This window comes from Balaenoptera ricei, chromosome 4 (genome assembly GCF_028023285.1).
Source record: "Balaenoptera ricei isolate mBalRic1 chromosome 4, mBalRic1.hap2, whole genome shotgun sequence".
Lineage (NCBI taxonomy): Eukaryota > Metazoa > Chordata > Mammalia > Artiodactyla > Balaenopteridae > Balaenoptera > Balaenoptera ricei.
The window spans coordinates 20,430,559-20,447,706 of NC_082642.1; the positions used below are offsets into that span (position 1 = coordinate 20,430,559).

At 35.6% G+C, this 17,148-nt stretch overlaps 1 protein-coding gene across 4 annotated transcripts in view; it reads right to left on the reverse strand.

Moving 5' to 3' along the window:
- Window positions 1-17,148, reverse strand: part of NCK1 (NCK adaptor protein 1) — an 84,490-nt gene that overhangs the window by 5,792 nt on the left and 61,550 nt on the right. For 3 of the 4 annotated variants that reach the window (XM_059920262.1, XM_059920264.1, XM_059920263.1), the window contains one exon: window positions 15,361-15,604. In XM_059920262.1, coding sequence (XP_059776245.1) covers window positions 15,361-15,586 — 226 coding nt within the window. In that variant the 5' untranslated portion in view covers window positions 15,587-15,604. Of the gene's footprint in view, window positions 1-13,143; window positions 13,241-15,360; window positions 15,605-17,148 lie in introns of those variants that run through there. The other variant, XM_059920265.1, reaches the window with a different exon arrangement.

Here is a 17,148-nt window from a genome sequence, read left to right on the forward strand (position 1 = left end):
CCAAATAAAAATAACCTCTCCAAGATCCATAAATCAACTAACTCCCTCCCTCCCAATTTCCTTCCTTCTGGTTAATGCTGTATCATCATCATGAAAAATTCATACATCAGGGATTTCTGGCACAGCGGGGAACTCTAGGGTTCCATCCCTCCAAAAGAGTAATTAATGAGCTGGCGAATACTGTCAAAATCAAGTTTTGCGGAATTCCAGAATCTAGTAAAAAACTTATAAAAACTAGCTAGGCTTAGTGAATAAAGAAGCTGCTGCTTTGTAGTAGGAGAGCACTGTAGCATTTTAAGCTGCCTGCCTAATATCTCTTAAATCCCAAATCAGCGGTAGCTGTGAGGATAGCAAACTGAACTCCTAATGCCAGACAGAACAATATAGATATTATTCACAAAGAATTGTAATTGTGCATTTCAACCTATCTGGAAGCTACCTGAAGGACCGGCACAATGGCTTGCCTTGGTTTCACCTGACTTGGAGCATTCCCAGGGCTAGGATGTTTTCTGATGAAATCATTTAATTGATGCAGCAGACTGGTATAAGAAACAACAACTAGGATAAGAAACAGATAAAAAATCCTAGGAAGGAAAAGTTTGAGTAAGGATGCACGTGGGGTAATAAGGGCTTTGAAAAGCCCCTGTGTATACCAGAAAATCAAGAAAGCCACACACATAGCCAGAACTGGCACTTGTTCAGCAAAGGCCTGAGAAGACCCCGAGCTTTCACCTATTGCTGACCTTCAAGCTCTGAAGAAGCAGTAAGTAAAGGCTAAGGAAGAGTTGCAAATGGCCTGGCTAAGTGTTGAAAGAGGGTTTTTTTTCTTTTTCTTTTGGTTTCACGTGTTTAAGAAAACTCTTTCAAAACACTAGCTGACAACTAAGCAAAAGAACACATTTCAGTGGTCATACAATGACACAGACTTTATAAAAATAGTTTAGAAAAGTCACTAAACAAGCAAACAAAACAACCACAATAAGGAGCAACAACAAACCCTAGGGACAAGGTAGAATCTGATGCTGAAAGAAAAAAGTATCAATCAAGAATTCCATGTCCATATATATACACTATCAAACGTAAAATAGATAGCTAGTGGGAAGCAGCCACATAGCAGAGGGAGATCAGCTCAGTGCTTTGTGACCACCTAGAGGGGTGGGATAGGGAGGGTGGGAGGGAGGGAGATGCAAGAGGGAAGAGATATGGGGACATATGTATATGTATAACTGATTCACTTTGTTATAGAGCAGAAACTAACACACCATTGTAAAGCAATTATACTCTAATAAAGATGTTAAAAAAAAAAAAAAAAAGAATTCCATGTCCAGCAAAACTGTCCTTTAAAACTGAAGAAGTTAAGATACTCCCAAGGTAAACAAAAACTGAAGGAATTTGTCACACTACACGTGTGCTACAAAAAACGCTAAAGAGAGTCCTCCAGGCAGAGATGAAAGGACACTGAAGTCATATGAAGAACAGTGGTAAAGGTAGCTACACTGTAAATATAAAAACCAGTTACGTTTTTAGCTTGTAAGTCCTCTTTTATTCCTATATGATTTAAGATGCAAATATATAAAACGGTAATTTCAAATCTAGGTTAATGGGCACACAATGTATAAAGACAAAACTATAAAAGAGCAGATTTTTGTATACTATTGAAGCTAAATTTGCGTTACTTCAAACTTGACTGTTAAAAAGTTAAGATGCTAATTGTAATCCACAGGATAATCACTAAGAAAAAAACTAAACACATTGAAAAAGAAATGAGAAGGGAAACAAAATGTACATCATAATAAAATCAATTATATGCAAACGAAGCAACTGACAAAGGAGTAATCTCCAAAATATACAAGCAGTTAATGCAGCTCAATATCAAAAAAACAAACAACCCAATCCAAAAATGGGCAGAAGACCTAAATAGACATTTCTCCAAAGAAGACATACAGATTGCCAACAAACACACAAAAAGATGCTCAACATCACTAATCACTAGAGGAATGCAAATCAAAACCACAATGAGGTATCACCTCACACCAGTCAGAAAGGCCATCATCAAAAAAATCTGCAAACAATAAATGCTGAAGAGGGTGTGGAGAAAAGGGAATCCTCCTGCACTGTTGGTAGGAATGTAAATTGATACAGCCACTATGGAAAACAGTATGGAGGTTCCTTAAAAAACTAAAAATAGAACTACCATATGACCCAGTCATCCCACTGCTGGGCATATACCCTGAGAAAACCATAACTCAAAAAGATACATGTACCACAATGTTCACTGCAGCACTATTTACCATAGCTAGGACATGGAAGCAACCTAAATGTCCATCAACAGATGAATGGATAAAGATGATGTCACTCATATATACAATGGAATATTACTCAGCCATAAAAAGGAACGAAATTGAGTTATTTGTAATGAGGTGGATGGACCCAGAGTCTGTCATACAGAGTGAAGTAAGTCAGAAAGAGAAAAACAAATACCGTATGCTAATGCACTTATATGGAATCTAAAAAAAAATGGTGCTGATGAACCTAGTGGCAGGCAGGGCAGGAATAAAGATGCAGATGTAGAGAATGGACTTGAGGACACAGCAGGGGAAGGGGAAGCTGGGATAAAGTGAGAGAGTAGCACTGACATATATACACTACCAAATGTAAAATGGATGGCTAGTGAGAAGCTGCTGCATAGCACAGGGAGATCAGCTTGATGCTTTGTGATGACCTAAGGGGTGGGTTAGGGAGGGTGGGAGGGAGGCTGAAGAGGGAGGGGATATGAGGATATATATATACATACAGCTGATTCACTTTGTTGTACAGCAGAAACTAACACAACGTTGTAAAGCAGTTATACTCCAATTAAGATATGAAAAAAAATCAATTATAAAAGGCAGTAATAAAAGAATTGAGGGGAAAAAAGGTATAAGACATATAGAAAAACAAACAGCAAAGTATCAGAAGGCCTTCCTTACCAGTAATTTCTTGAAATGTTGGATTAAAAGGTGAAGGTTGGCAGAATGGATTAAAAAAATATGATCCAACACTATGCTATCTGTAAGACACTAACTTCCGATCCAAAGATGCAAACAGGCTTGAAAGTGAAAGGATGCAAAAAGACATTCCATGAAAACGGTAACAAAAGAGAGCACAGACTTTAAGACAAAAATTGTTACAGGAGACAAAGGACATTATATGTTGATAAGAAGTCAATCCATGAGGAAGATTTAACAATTATAGATATATACACACCTAACAACAGAGCTGCAAGACATATAATAAAGCAAAAACTAACAGAATTAAAGGGAGAAATTGACAGTTCTACAATATAGTTGGAGATTCCAATACCTCACTTTCAGTAATGGATAGAACAAAAGACCATGAAACTGAAATCATATAAAATATCTTCTCTGACCACAGTGGAATGAAATTCAGAATCAGTAACAGAAAGGAAAACTGGAAAATTTACAAATATATGGAAATTAATCAACACACCCAAACAACTAGTAGGTCAAAGAAAAAATTACAGGTGAGATTAGAAAATACATTGAGATAAATGAAAATGAAAACACAATATACTAAAACCTATAGGCTACAGCAAAAGCAGTGCTCACAGGGAAATTTATAGCTCTACCAGCTTACATTAAAAAAGAAAATCAATCTCAAATCAATAACCTAACTTTACTGCTTAAAGAACTAAAAAAAGATCAAGCAGAAGCTAGCAGAAGGAAGGAAATAATAAAGATTAGAGCACAGGTAAACACAAAGAGTACAGAAAAACAACAAAGAAACAATGAAACCTTTGAAAACATCAAAACTGACAAATCTTTAGCGAGACTGACCAAGAAAAAAAAGAGAAAAGACTTAAATTACTAAACTGAATTACTAGACATTACTAGAAACCTTACAGAAATAAAAGAATACTACAAACAACTATATGCCAATAAATTAGAAAACCTACATGAAAAGAAAAAATTGCTAGAAACACACAAACTACCAAAAATGACTCAAGAAGAAACAGAAAATGTGGATAGACTTATAAGAAGTAAAAGACTGAATCAGTAATCAACACTTCTCAACAAGGAAAGGCCCAGAACCAGATAACTTGACTTGTAAATTCTACCAAACATTTTTTTCTCAAACTTCTACCAAAAGAGAAGGAAACATTTCATAACTCATTCCATGAGGCCAGCATTACCTAGATACCAAAGACATAAAGATATCACAAGAAAACTACTGACCAATATCCTTTCCTTTATGAATATAGATATAAATATCCTCAACAAACAGTCAATTTTTGTTATTCATGGTGGTTCTGTTCTATAAAGTGACCATGAATACTTAATTAGCATACTGAACCACTGCTCCTAGGGGATACTCTGTTCACAACATTTTTTTTATGTGTGTTTCTCTTTAAAGACACTTTATTTAATATAAATTTTTGACTCACTGACACTGAACTCATGGCCAACAACACTATAAACTCATGCCTGAAGGAAGCTTACCTAGCACACATATTTTTTCCATAAAGCAAATCAAAGCTTTCTTACACTTAGGAACACTAGACAATACTTTAGCACTATGCTTGGGCACCATTTTAAACAGTAAAATCACACACACACACACACACACACACACACACACACACACGTGGCATTAAACTTCAAAAAGGGCACTTATTTGCAGTATGAGAGCTGAAATGAGAGGTCACCTTGTTTGACCTCTGCTAGCAACTCGAATTTTTTGCCCTTGGCAAATGTCCACAAAAGTACTGCAAGTACCAATTTGGGATTTTCATGATAAAAGTGATAAAACACCCTTTCATGGTAAAAATGGTCAGCAAACTAGGAATAGAAGGGAACTTCCTCAACACAATAAAGGGCATTTATGAAAAAACCATGGTTATCATCACACTCAGTAGAGAAAGACAGAAAGCTTTTCCCCTAAGATCAAGAACAAGACATAAATGCCCTCTTTCACCACTTCTATTTAACACTGTATGAGAGGTGCTAGCCAGAGCAATTAGGCAAGATAAAGAAATAAGAGATAGCCAAACTGGAAAGGAAGAAGTAAAATAATCTTTATTCACAGATGACATGATCTTATATAGAAAATCCTAAAGAATTCACACACAAAAAAGCTAGAACCAATAACTTAGCAAAGTTGAAAGATACAAAAACACAAAAAAATCAGTGTATTTCTATATACTAGCAATGAACAATCTGAAGAGGAAATTTTTTTTTTCCTGTGCTCTTAAACCCCCAAACCTTACTGGGCTCCTTCCTTATCTTTTACTTATTTACTTATTTATTTATTTAGGCTGCGCTGGGTCTTCGTTGCTGCGCACAGGCTTTCTCTAGTTGTGGCGAGCGGGGCTACTCTTCGTTGTGCATGGGCTTCTCATTGTGGTGGGATCTCTTTGTTGCGGAGCACAGGCTCTAGGCACACACGCTTCAGCAGTCGTGGCATGCAGGCTCAGGAGTTGTGGCTCACGGGCTCTAGAGCGTACGCTCAGTAGTGATGACACACAGGCTCAGCTGCTCTGCAGCATGTGGGATCTTCCCGGACCAGGGCTCAAACCCATGTCCCCTGCATTGGCAGGCAGATTCTTAGCCACTGTGCCCCCAGGGAAGTCCCAGGAAATTTTAAAATTCAAGTTTTAATAGCATTAAGAATAAAATATACAGAAATAAATTTAATCCAAGAGGTCCAAGACTTGTACACTAAACACTATAAAATATTGCTGAAAGAAATTAAAGAAGACCTAAATAAATGGAAAGACATTCTGTGTTTATGCATTTGAAAACTTAGTATTTTTAGATGGCAATACAGGTGGCCCTCAGTATCCATGGGTTCGTATCTGTGGATTCAAACAACCTCAGATCAAAAATATTTGGGAAAAAAAACTCCAGAAAGTTCCAAAAAGGAAAACGTAAACGTGCCATGCACCAGAAACTATTTACACAGAATTTACATTGTATTAGGTATTATAAGTAAGCGAGAGATGATTTAAAGTATATAGGAGGATGTGTGTAGGGTAGGTTAATGCAAATACTATGCCATTTTATACAAAAAACTTGAGCATCCTTGAGTTTTGGTTATCTGCAGGGGGTACTGGAACCAAACCCCTGCAGATACCAAGGGATGACTAAACTATCCAAAGTGATCCACAGATTCAATGTAATCCTTATCAAAGTACCAACATCCTTTTTTTTGCAGAAATGGAAAAAGCTGATCCTAAAATTCATATGGAATCGCAAGTTATCCCAAATAGCCAAAATAATCTTGAAAATGGAAAACAAAGTTGACGGACTCACACTTCCCAACTTCAAAACTTACTACAAAGCCACAGTACTCAAAACAGTGTAGTACTGGCATAAAAGGAATGATGAATAGACCAATGGAAAAGAAATGAGAGTTCTGAAATAACTCTCAATTCTATTCCAGTTGCTCCATATTTTTTGACTTTGACCTTGAGAAGGGTGCCAAGACCATTTAATGGAGGAAAGAATGGTCTCTTCAACAAATGATGCTGGGACAACTGCATATCCACAGGCAAAAGAACGAAGTTGGATTCCTACTTCATATCACATACAAATATTAACTCAAAATGGAGAGTTAAAACTTTAAAACACTCAGAAGATAACATAGGGAAAAGTCTCATGACCTTGGATTCAGCAACAGATTCTTAGATTTGACACCAAAAAAAAAAAAAAAAAGATAAACTGTACTTCATTAAAATAAAAAACACTTGTGCAAAGGACACTACCAAGAAAGTGAAAAGACAACCTACAGAATTAGAGAAGAATATTTGCAAATCATAATGCTGATAAGGGTCTCTATCCAGAACATATATAAAGAACTCTTAGAACCCACGAACAAAACGAAAAACAACCTATCTCAAAAAGGACTTGAATAAATAATTCTCCAAGGAGATTGTACAAATACCCAAAAGCACACGAAAAGATGCTCAACATCATGAGTCATTAGGGAAATGCAAGTCAAAACCACATGAATTTTTTTTTTTTTTTAAAGAATCAATTTTATTTATTTTTGGTTGCGCTGGGTCTTCGTTGCTGCGTGAGGGGCTTTCTCTAGTTGCGGCAAGCAGGGGCTACTCTTCATTGCGGTGCATAGGCTTCTCATGCTGTGGAGCACGGGCTCTAGACGCACAGGCTTCAGTAGTTCTGCCACACAGGCTCAGTAGTTGTGGCTCACGGGCTCTAGAGCACAGGCTCAGTAGCTGTGGCACACGGACTTAGTTGCTCCATGGCATGTGGGATTTTCCCGGACCAGAGCTCGAACCCGTGTCCCCTGCGTTGGCAGGCAGATTCTTAACCACTGTGGCACCAGGGAACTCCGACAATGAAATACTGATACCACTTCACATCCTACTAGGATGGCTATAATAAAACCAAATTAAACCAAACCAAAAAAAAAGGAAAATAAGTGTTGATGAGGATATGGAGAAACTGGAACCCCTCTGGTCAAAATGTAAAATGGTGCTACTGCTGTGGGAAACAGCTGATGGTTCCTCAAAATGTTGAACACAGAACTACCATAATTCCACCCCTAGGTATATACCCAAAAGAACTGAAAATAGGTATTCAAATAAATACTTGTACACAAGTGTTCATAGCTTCACTATCCACAATAACCAAAAGATGGAAATGACCCAAATGTCCATCCACAGATGAATGGACAAACAAAATGTGGTATATCCATATAATTCAATATTATTCAGCCATAAAAGGGATGAAGTAGTGATACATGCTACAACATGAATGAACCTCAAAAACAGTATGCTGAGTGAAAGAAACTAGACACAAAAGGTTACATATTGTATGATTCCATTTATATGACATAGCCGGAATAGGTAAATCCATATAGACAGAAAGCAGATTAGTGGTTGCCAGGAGCTAAAGGGAAGGGGTAATGGGAGCAACTGTTTAATGGGAATGGGGTTTCCTTTTGGGTGATGAAAATAGTTTGGAATTAGACAGATGTGATGGTTGCACAACATTGTTAATGTACTAAATACCACTGAACTGTACACTTTAAAACAGTTAACTTCATGAATTTTACATCATAAAAATTATTTTCTTAGAAGATTCACACATCAAATCCTTAAAGTCATCATATGTCCTTTCTGCCAACACTTTCCATTTCCACTATTCATGTGCTAGTTCAGGCTTATGTTGTTGTGCTTGAGCCTTCACTACCCACTAACTAGTTTTTTTTTTACTAATCCAATCTATCTCACTTCAGCCCATCATCCACATCATCCAGTCTAATCTTATATTACAGCTACAATCACATGACCCTATTGCTCAAAAACCAACAGTGGCTCTCCTGCCTAACAGATTAAGAGAAATACTCTGTCTGGAATCCACAGCCCTCTCTAGAATGTCCTCAAGCCTTCCTTTCCAGGCTTATGGTATAGACCAGTGGCCCCCAACCTTTTTGGCATCAGGGACCAGTTTCGAGGAAGACAATTTTATTTTTCCAAGGACGGGGTGGGGCGTGGATGGGATGATGATGGTTCAGGCAATGGGGAGCGGCAGATGAAGCTTCGCTCACTGGCCTGCCACTCATCTCCTGCTGTGCTGCCAGGTTCCTAACAGGCTGCGGATCGGTATCGGTCCGCAGCCCAGGGGTTGGGCACCCCTGGTATAGACTATAGAAAACAGTGTAGACCTTGAAACAGCCTTTGAGTTCAAATCCCAGGTATGCTTCTTACTAACTGTGGAAACCTGAGCAAGCTACTTCACTTTTCTGAGCTCAGAAATGGAGGAAACAGCACTTACCATGAGTGTTGTGAGAACTGAATAAAATAATGTAAAGTAATAGTACAGTACACAGAGTAAATGTTAAACAAAAGCATCTTTCTATAACGCCCTGCACTAAAACTACCCTAAATTTTAATAAGAATGGGCCACTTAAATCCCCTGAATTAGATGTTTCTACCTTCATGACTTAGTTTACCTTGTTTGTTAGTTTCTTAGCAAAACCTTATTAAAACTTCTGCCTTTCAAAAATCTACCCATTCAAGAAGTGTCATTTCAAATAACAACTTTATTATTTTATTTATCTTTCTGCTTCATGTTTTTCAACATCCTTCATTCCCCATCGTCACCCTCAATGATATGTAAGCTCTCCTTTTTTAAGTACCCCAGTACCTTGTACTTCTGAGGCACTTGTATACTAGCATTTCCTGTGTTTGTCTTTTAAGCCCATCTACTAGAGCATAAGCTTCCAGAGAGGAGCATTTTTAATGTCTCACTGATCTTTTGCATTTCCTATACTATGTAGAACTGTATATACAGCAGATGATCAATGTGTTTATTAAACTGATTAAACTGAATACTGATATAAGCAAATATAAAATTCTAAACCTGAAAATAAAGGCTAGTTCTAAAATATTTTTCTTTTGATTCTGAAAAATATAATGTCTAAGACTAATCAACCTTGTCCAAAAAAACTGTGAAGAATCTTTGGACAGACCCAACAATTAAAGCCCTAAGTGGGAAAACACCAAAACAACCTATTTTAATCTTAGAGGCCAGAAATAGTTCAGAGAAAGAATATAAGCTTAGAATATTTGTTTTCTGTGCAACACAAAGTCCTGTTTATCTTGTGAATGACTGACAAATGCATGCATAATCAATCATAATCTTCCCCTGCTTACAAATCTTCCAGAAGGGCCTGTTTATTGCCCTTTGTTTCCACTGCTTAAAAATAGTCCTTCCAATCTCATGCTATCAATGAGAGAGTAGATGCAAAAGTACATTACAAAATTATATAAATGTAAAGTATCAGTATCTCTTAATTTCTCAAGTATGTTATCATCAGCAACAATTAGATCATTCCACAACAAGCAGGCTCCCTCAGATCAATGTATTATCTTTTCTAAATTTTTCCCAGCTTCACAGTTAGTTCACCACAATCCTAATTTTAATCAGTCCCTTTTGCATCAAATCTTTTCAATCCATTACTTATCTGACTCTAATCTTTTCCCTACTCTATAGTCATAATGTGTGCACTAGGGAAACTCTTAACAAAAGAGACCCTAAGTTTACACTTTAGTGCTATTTACTTACTGGTTAATCTGATCTTGGTCAAGTTATTTAATCTTCTTTAAACTCCAGTGTCCTTGTTTGTGAAATGGTGGTGTGCAGTAAGTACCTATCTCAGAAAATTTTTGTAAAGAATTTTTTAAAGTTTATATATAAAGCACTCAGCACAGTGCATAGCACCTAGCAGGCACTCAATCAATGGTGGTTATTACTTTCCTACCTCCTAGTGCTTCTGGCATTTACTTTTTCAGAGTTGGGAGGGAAACACTCAGGTATATGCACTGAGGATGTGCATAACTCTGAGGCAGTCACTTTTATCATTAGCTTAGTTTAAAAAAAACAAAAGCATTAGTATAGCTTTCAATCTTCCCCTCACTACAATCCACTAGTCTTGCTTCTTTCTTCCTATAGCACTGTTTCTTGACCAAAACAATGTACTATTAACTCCTCAAAAGTTTTTAAGAATCTGGTTAAGCACTGTAAATATTCCATCTTCACACAATAGTTGTCCTCTCCCTAAGGCAAATCTTTGTACCCATAACTATTCTTTATGTAACCTGGTTTCCAAATCCTTTTATATACTTCATGCTAGTATTTGGAAGCATCTGAGTTTCTCAATATCACTGTTAAAGTATATTCATCCAAAGTGAATAGACGATGTCATGTTTTATTTGGCCAGCACACGCACAAGGGAACTACTGCATCCCTTCACCTGAGTGCCTCGTAGATTTGAATCAATGCCATCACACAGTGTGTTGAGATTTTTTTTTAGCACCTACATTATCACAGCAGCTCCTACTAAGTCTTGCACTCATGTAAATTGCAGCCAGGACAGATTCTCAGCAACTTTTTCCAATTCCTTTTAAAAACTTAATGTAGAATTTTACATTAATGTCTGTTTCTATTCATCTTGTTTATTTCTCAGTTTTTAGCTTTCAAATAAATTTCTGAACTCAATGTACTAGTTATACTTCCATCATTAGGTCTTTACCTTAAGCATGTCATTTCCCTTCCATCTAAATCACAGAGTAAACAAGTGTTCAATAGAATGAGGCCTAAGAAAGTATTACTGATTCTTGCTAATTCTTTAGGGAACTATAATTCTGTTATGTTCCTCCTTCTTCAAAACCAGTTTCTCCCTTATGGACTTTACCCTGATTTCTATACCACATGTAAGACTGATCAGTTGTTTACCAGGACTAAAGACTTTCAGAGTCAGAAGGGACTTTCCAGGATCATCTGGACTTGCCCAACTCTCTCCTTTACAAATAAGGAACAGGAAATCAGGAAAGTTACATACCCTTGGCCACATGGCCAATAAGTGATATATCTGGGAGCAGAACAAAGAATTCTAAATACATATAAATGATGTTCTTTCCAGTACAGGTTTTTATTTAATTTTTTTGTATTTTTATCTGTTCATTTGATTTATATGAAGTAAGATAAATTACTGCTTTTTATTATTCTCTGCTTTATCTAAAACAATGTGCCCTTTTTGTTCTCAAGGGTATTCTGGCTACCACACAAGGAGCACATATATTGTTTCCTCTTACTTTTCAAGTCTATTCAGGGAAAAGGTGGGTGAACAGCTACAAAGCTAAATAAATATAAATTTTGGCTTACTGTAGGCAGTGAGGAAAGGAATATTTTGGTTATAAATCTCAAATCCTGACTCTCAGTCTACACATGTATTTAAGAATAACTATCAACTTTCTAAGACTCTATAGAGAGTAAGATAATTTTATACTGTATTGATGGTATATATTAAATCACTGTATCAATGATACAGTATATTCTTTTTATACCACTTCTAGTTGATTTATGGTCAACATCACTTAGATATCAAACTCAGATATGAAATATTAATAATAAATAACAACCACCACCTGCCTCCTCACCAGAATGTAAGTTCTGTGACAGTTAGTGTTAGTTTTTCATTCTATAATTTTTGTGTGGCTTGCAGTGGGTAGGCTCTCAATAAAAATGTTGATCAACCAATGAATGAATAAGTAAGCTCTTTAAAAGGAAAACTAACCCCCAAAAATGGATCTAAAATTTTAACAACTCCCCAAAAAGTAAACAAAAGAGATATATTCTAAAAGGATTTACTTGGCCACCAGAGTTAATTAAAGAAATGAATGAGTCTTAATATTACAATTACAACTTTTTTTTCAACAAAGTGCTTTTATACTCCCTTTCCATTTTGCCCTTTGCCCCGAAATCTTTTGACAGGTTACTCTTTGTTTCCTTAGACTCCTTACACATAAGAGACTTCTACAACAATCCCTCTGTTCATTTTCCTAGAACCACCGAGCAACTGTTCAAAGAGACCAAATCAAGTTCACTATCATAAAGAGTATAAAAAGGCTATCAGCAGATACACAGATGAGGTTCTTGTTAGTATTAGAATTACTTTATGACCTGAACTCAAAAACAATCTAAGAATTCACTATTTTCTGTCAATGTTTTCATATTCTTTGTATGCAGCTGCTCTCACAATTCATTTCAAAATATCAAGTCTCACATTAACCAAAACAGCAATTTTCTAGCAATTGCTATAGCAATTGCAATAGCTATAGCAATAGCAATCCAACATTAAGTCAAAACATTCTCTTTACTGATGCTTTTATTAAACATTATCTTCTACATCGGTCCTCTGAAATCTAAGTAAAAAGCACCAGAACAATATCATGTTACTTCAAATGTTGAGGATGAAGGAACTTGCTCACTTAAAGCCTTTTTCTCCTCCTGTTTTTAATATGTTTACAATTGATTTAATTCACTTCAAATGTCTATGCTAAGTTCAAAGAACTAACTGCATCAAACTCAAATAATTTATATCCTTTTCCTGTTTGTTAAACATTGATATTAAAAAATTTTTAATTACTTATCAAGTCAAAGCTATTAATATTTGATGTATCACCACTTAGCTTATGTTTCATAAACAATATAAAGCACCAGCCTATATAAACCCACCATGTTCTCTCCATAGTTTTCCTTTAAATTCACAAAGTGAAAACTCTATTTCAAAAACTACAAGAAAACTACAGATTTAATAAACAGATTAACTTACTGAAAAAATCTTTAAAGACCTTTAACCAATCCATTCTGAAAAAAAATCCCCTGTTCTCTTCGTCAGTTTGTTAACACAGCTCAGGATAATTCTCGGTGAACTTCCTGGTTCTGCAACACTGAAACTCCCCACACCCAATCCATGTGACTTGGCCTACACCCAGGCAATAGAAAGGTTTCCTGAGGCTTCTCTCTTCCCAAAACATTTTTCCCCTGAACTCTAACAGAACCTATAAAACAAGTATATCGTGATGGCCACAAATATGACCTTACTATTCATATTTATTTTGGAAGAAGCTTTAAAGCGTGTATTTTTTTTTCAACAGTTGAAAATATATTCATGTATTCATTCTTTCCTTTGTTTTCTCCTTTTCTTTCTTAACCTTCAAACAATGTCTCCATCAGCACAATCAATCATTTGTGAAAAAAATCCATTAGTTATATGGGACATTTAAGTTACCAAAAAGGGATTCAGAAATTCTGAGAAAGGAAAGAAGGCTGTCGGATGCAAAAGCTGGACTTACATCATTATACAGGCTAACTACAGATCACTAGTCTTCTGGAATAGACAGCAATAACTGTAATATACTAATAAAGTTAACAGCAATAGCCTAGAACTTAAATAGATATAGTCTTGCTAAAACTGTCTCAATAATATCAGAAAATAGTATGGAATGTTTCCCAGGAGTATTAATAATAAAAACTGTATCTAATAAGGCTTTTAAAATTCATATGCAGTCACATCTAAAACTGGGGTGTTTTTCCTTTTTGCCCTATATTAGTTTTTTCACTATCTTTTGTTAATTACTGTCACATCTGCTATACTTCTCAGGATACCACTATCCTTTTAAAAAGGAACATAAAAGTTTATCTAGGTGTGGCCCTAGTCCTTTCTGTGCCTTCATCACTATGAGGCATACCTTCTTGATAGAAGTTACCTTAATTTTCCCTAATACACCGAATCAACATGCTTTAAATAAATGTCCAGTATTCACAAAATCACAAGTATTCCTGGTTCTAACTTTGGTCTCTTCAGCTATTCAAGGACAATCTCTTTCCAACTGTCTTCCATTCATATGTGAATTGTCTTCTATTCAAAAACTACTATTAAAAACTAATAATAATGGCCTTATTTGCAAAACCTTAAAATCTCAAAAAAAAGTAAACCTAGTTAAAGCAGTTAAGTATCATGGTGAAAATTCAGATTAGTAACTCCATTTATTAAATGACCTTTAGAATAGAATAACAATAGAATAACAATAATGCTGAATAAGAAATAAAAACTAATATAAAGCAGTTAGTCAATAATATTCCATATTCATCAATCATGCCACATTACTCTCAAACTATCTTTTTTCAAGGAGAAATTTTACTTTTTCTCCTACATATATACCAAAAACTATTAAGTAACAGCATGCTTGCCTGAATATGAGGGAAATTCTGTCCCTCCCAATTCCTTCCTGTCAGCCAAGGAGAATTAAGAGAGAGAGAGAGAGAGACAGAGTAGGCCTCATTTGCACGTATTTCCTTCCTATCACAGCTTGGCCAAGCCCAATGTGAAGTAGGTTCCCCTATCTCTGGCCCTAACGGAAGGCCAGTAAAAACAAACTAACTTTACAGTTAGGGGAAGAAAGAAGAGGAAAAAAGAGAAACAAAATAAGAGAGAAGCTTTGTAGATGCTAATATACAGTAATGCACAATTTATAACTCTTTTATCAAATATAAGAATAAAATGATGGTTTGTTTTTAAAAGCACAGTTCAAACTATAAGCCATTAGATGTAAAATGAAGCAATGTATCCTGTAAAATAAGTTGCCTTGATGACAAGGAGGATATTCTGCATCTCGCTCGTTTTATCCCTATCTCAATTAGATGTAGAATCTGTCTAAACTCCAACAGGCACTCATGGTTCAAGGAGCCCCTGATAGAAGATCAGAGTTAAGTTCCACGGTCAGCATCACTCTGGCTTGACTCTTGAACTCTGGCCAGATCCACCAGCTAGATTTACAGAAACTGACCTTCACTGGTCTCCTTGAACACACCTGACTTGAATACCCCTGCTATGAGCCAAATTTACCTTGCCTAGCTGAAATCCCAGCCCTGGGACATTCTAGTCGATTCTGCTCACTGCTGCCAAAATTCAGGACAAAGAACCAAGCTCTAGCATTCATTTAAAACAAAGTATTGTCATTCTTGTTTTAATACAAAAATAACTTACCTAACGTATCCTTTAGGTTTTTTACAATCGATGCTTTCCGAGCACTGTTTTTCCTTTCCACGTAGTTAGAAGGCACAAAACCCGTTTTATTCATGGAATTTCGAACTCGCCACCAGGACTTAGAATCATCCAGAAGCCACAATCTCTCATTCTTCTTGATGTCCAGCTCTTGTTCTTGTTGGGCCACATAATCAAATTTGGCTACTACCACCACTTCTTCTGCCATTTTTCAGCAGCTTCTGCACTGTAACCACACAGAAAATATTTTACATAAGGTTTAACTAGTAGTAGTCTACATGCTTTTCAAAAAAACACACCTAAGAACCAAAGAGCACTGAATGATTGAAAATAAAAATATGAAAAAAATTAAAATACCAGGCATATACTAATCAATACAAAACTGGTATAGCTATATTAATAACTTTAAGGCAAAACTATTACTAGTGATAAGGAAATTAACTACATCATGATAAAAGGTTTCATTCAATATATATAACAGCTAAACTTATATGTACCTATTAATATAGCTCCAAAATAGAACCACAAGGAAAAATTGACAAATCCATTGTCATAGAGGACAACTTTTAACATGTTTACCTCAGTAATAAATTAAGGAGACAAAAAAATAGTAAGGCTAAAGAAGAACTGACATCATAACCGCTAAGTTTGATGTAATAAACATATACAAATATAACTTCCAAACAGAAGAATATAAACAGAACATATACAAAAATCGATCAAATGCTAGGCCATAAAAAAGTCTGTACATTTTTCATGTACTTGGCACCCTACAACCATATTCTCTGACAATTATAATAAAAAGACAGCTTTTCAAAAACGTTATATATTAATATTTAGAAACTTCTAAAAACTCATGAGTCAAAGAAGAAATCAAAATATAATTTGGAAAATACTTAAAAGTAAAATTAAAGACTATACAGCTAACTTTGTGGGATGCAGCAAAAGGAGTGTATAAAAAGGAGATTCGTAGTTGTAAATAGTTACATCAGAAAAATAAGAAAAGTTAAAAATAAATTAATGAACTGACCATCTGTCTTCAGTTAGAAAAGAAGAACATAAAAACAAGTAGATAAAAAGAAATAATACAAATAAAAGCAGAATTTAATGAAACAGAAAACAAAGATATAGAAGAAAGGCTCAACAAAACAAAAGGTAGTTCTTTGTCATGACAAAAAAATGTACAGTCTGGCAAGACTAATCAATGAAAAAAGGAAAAGAGAGCCCAGAAATAAACCCCCACACCTATGGTCAATTAATCTTCAACAAAAGAGGCAAGAAAATACAATGGAGAAAAGACAGTCTCTTCAGCAAGTGGTGCTGGGAAAGCTGGACAGCCATGTGTAAATCAATGAAGTTAGAACACACCCTCACACCATACACAAAAATAAACTTAAAATGGCTTAAAGACTTAAATATAAGACATGACACCATAAAACTCTTAGAAGAGAATATACGCAAGACATTCTCTGACATAAATCGTACCAAGGCAACAGAAATAAAAGTAAATATAAACAAATAGGACCTAAGCAAACTTAAAAGCTTTTGTACAGCAAAGGAAACCACAAACAAAACGTAAAGACAAACTATGGACTGGGAGAAAATATTTGCAAATGATGTGACCGACAAAGGCTTAATTTCCAAAATATACAACCAGCTCATACAACTCAATAACAAAAAAACAAACAACCCAATCAAAAAATGGGCAGAAGACCTAAATAGACACTTCTCCAAAGAAGACATATAGATGGCCAACAGGCACATAAAAAG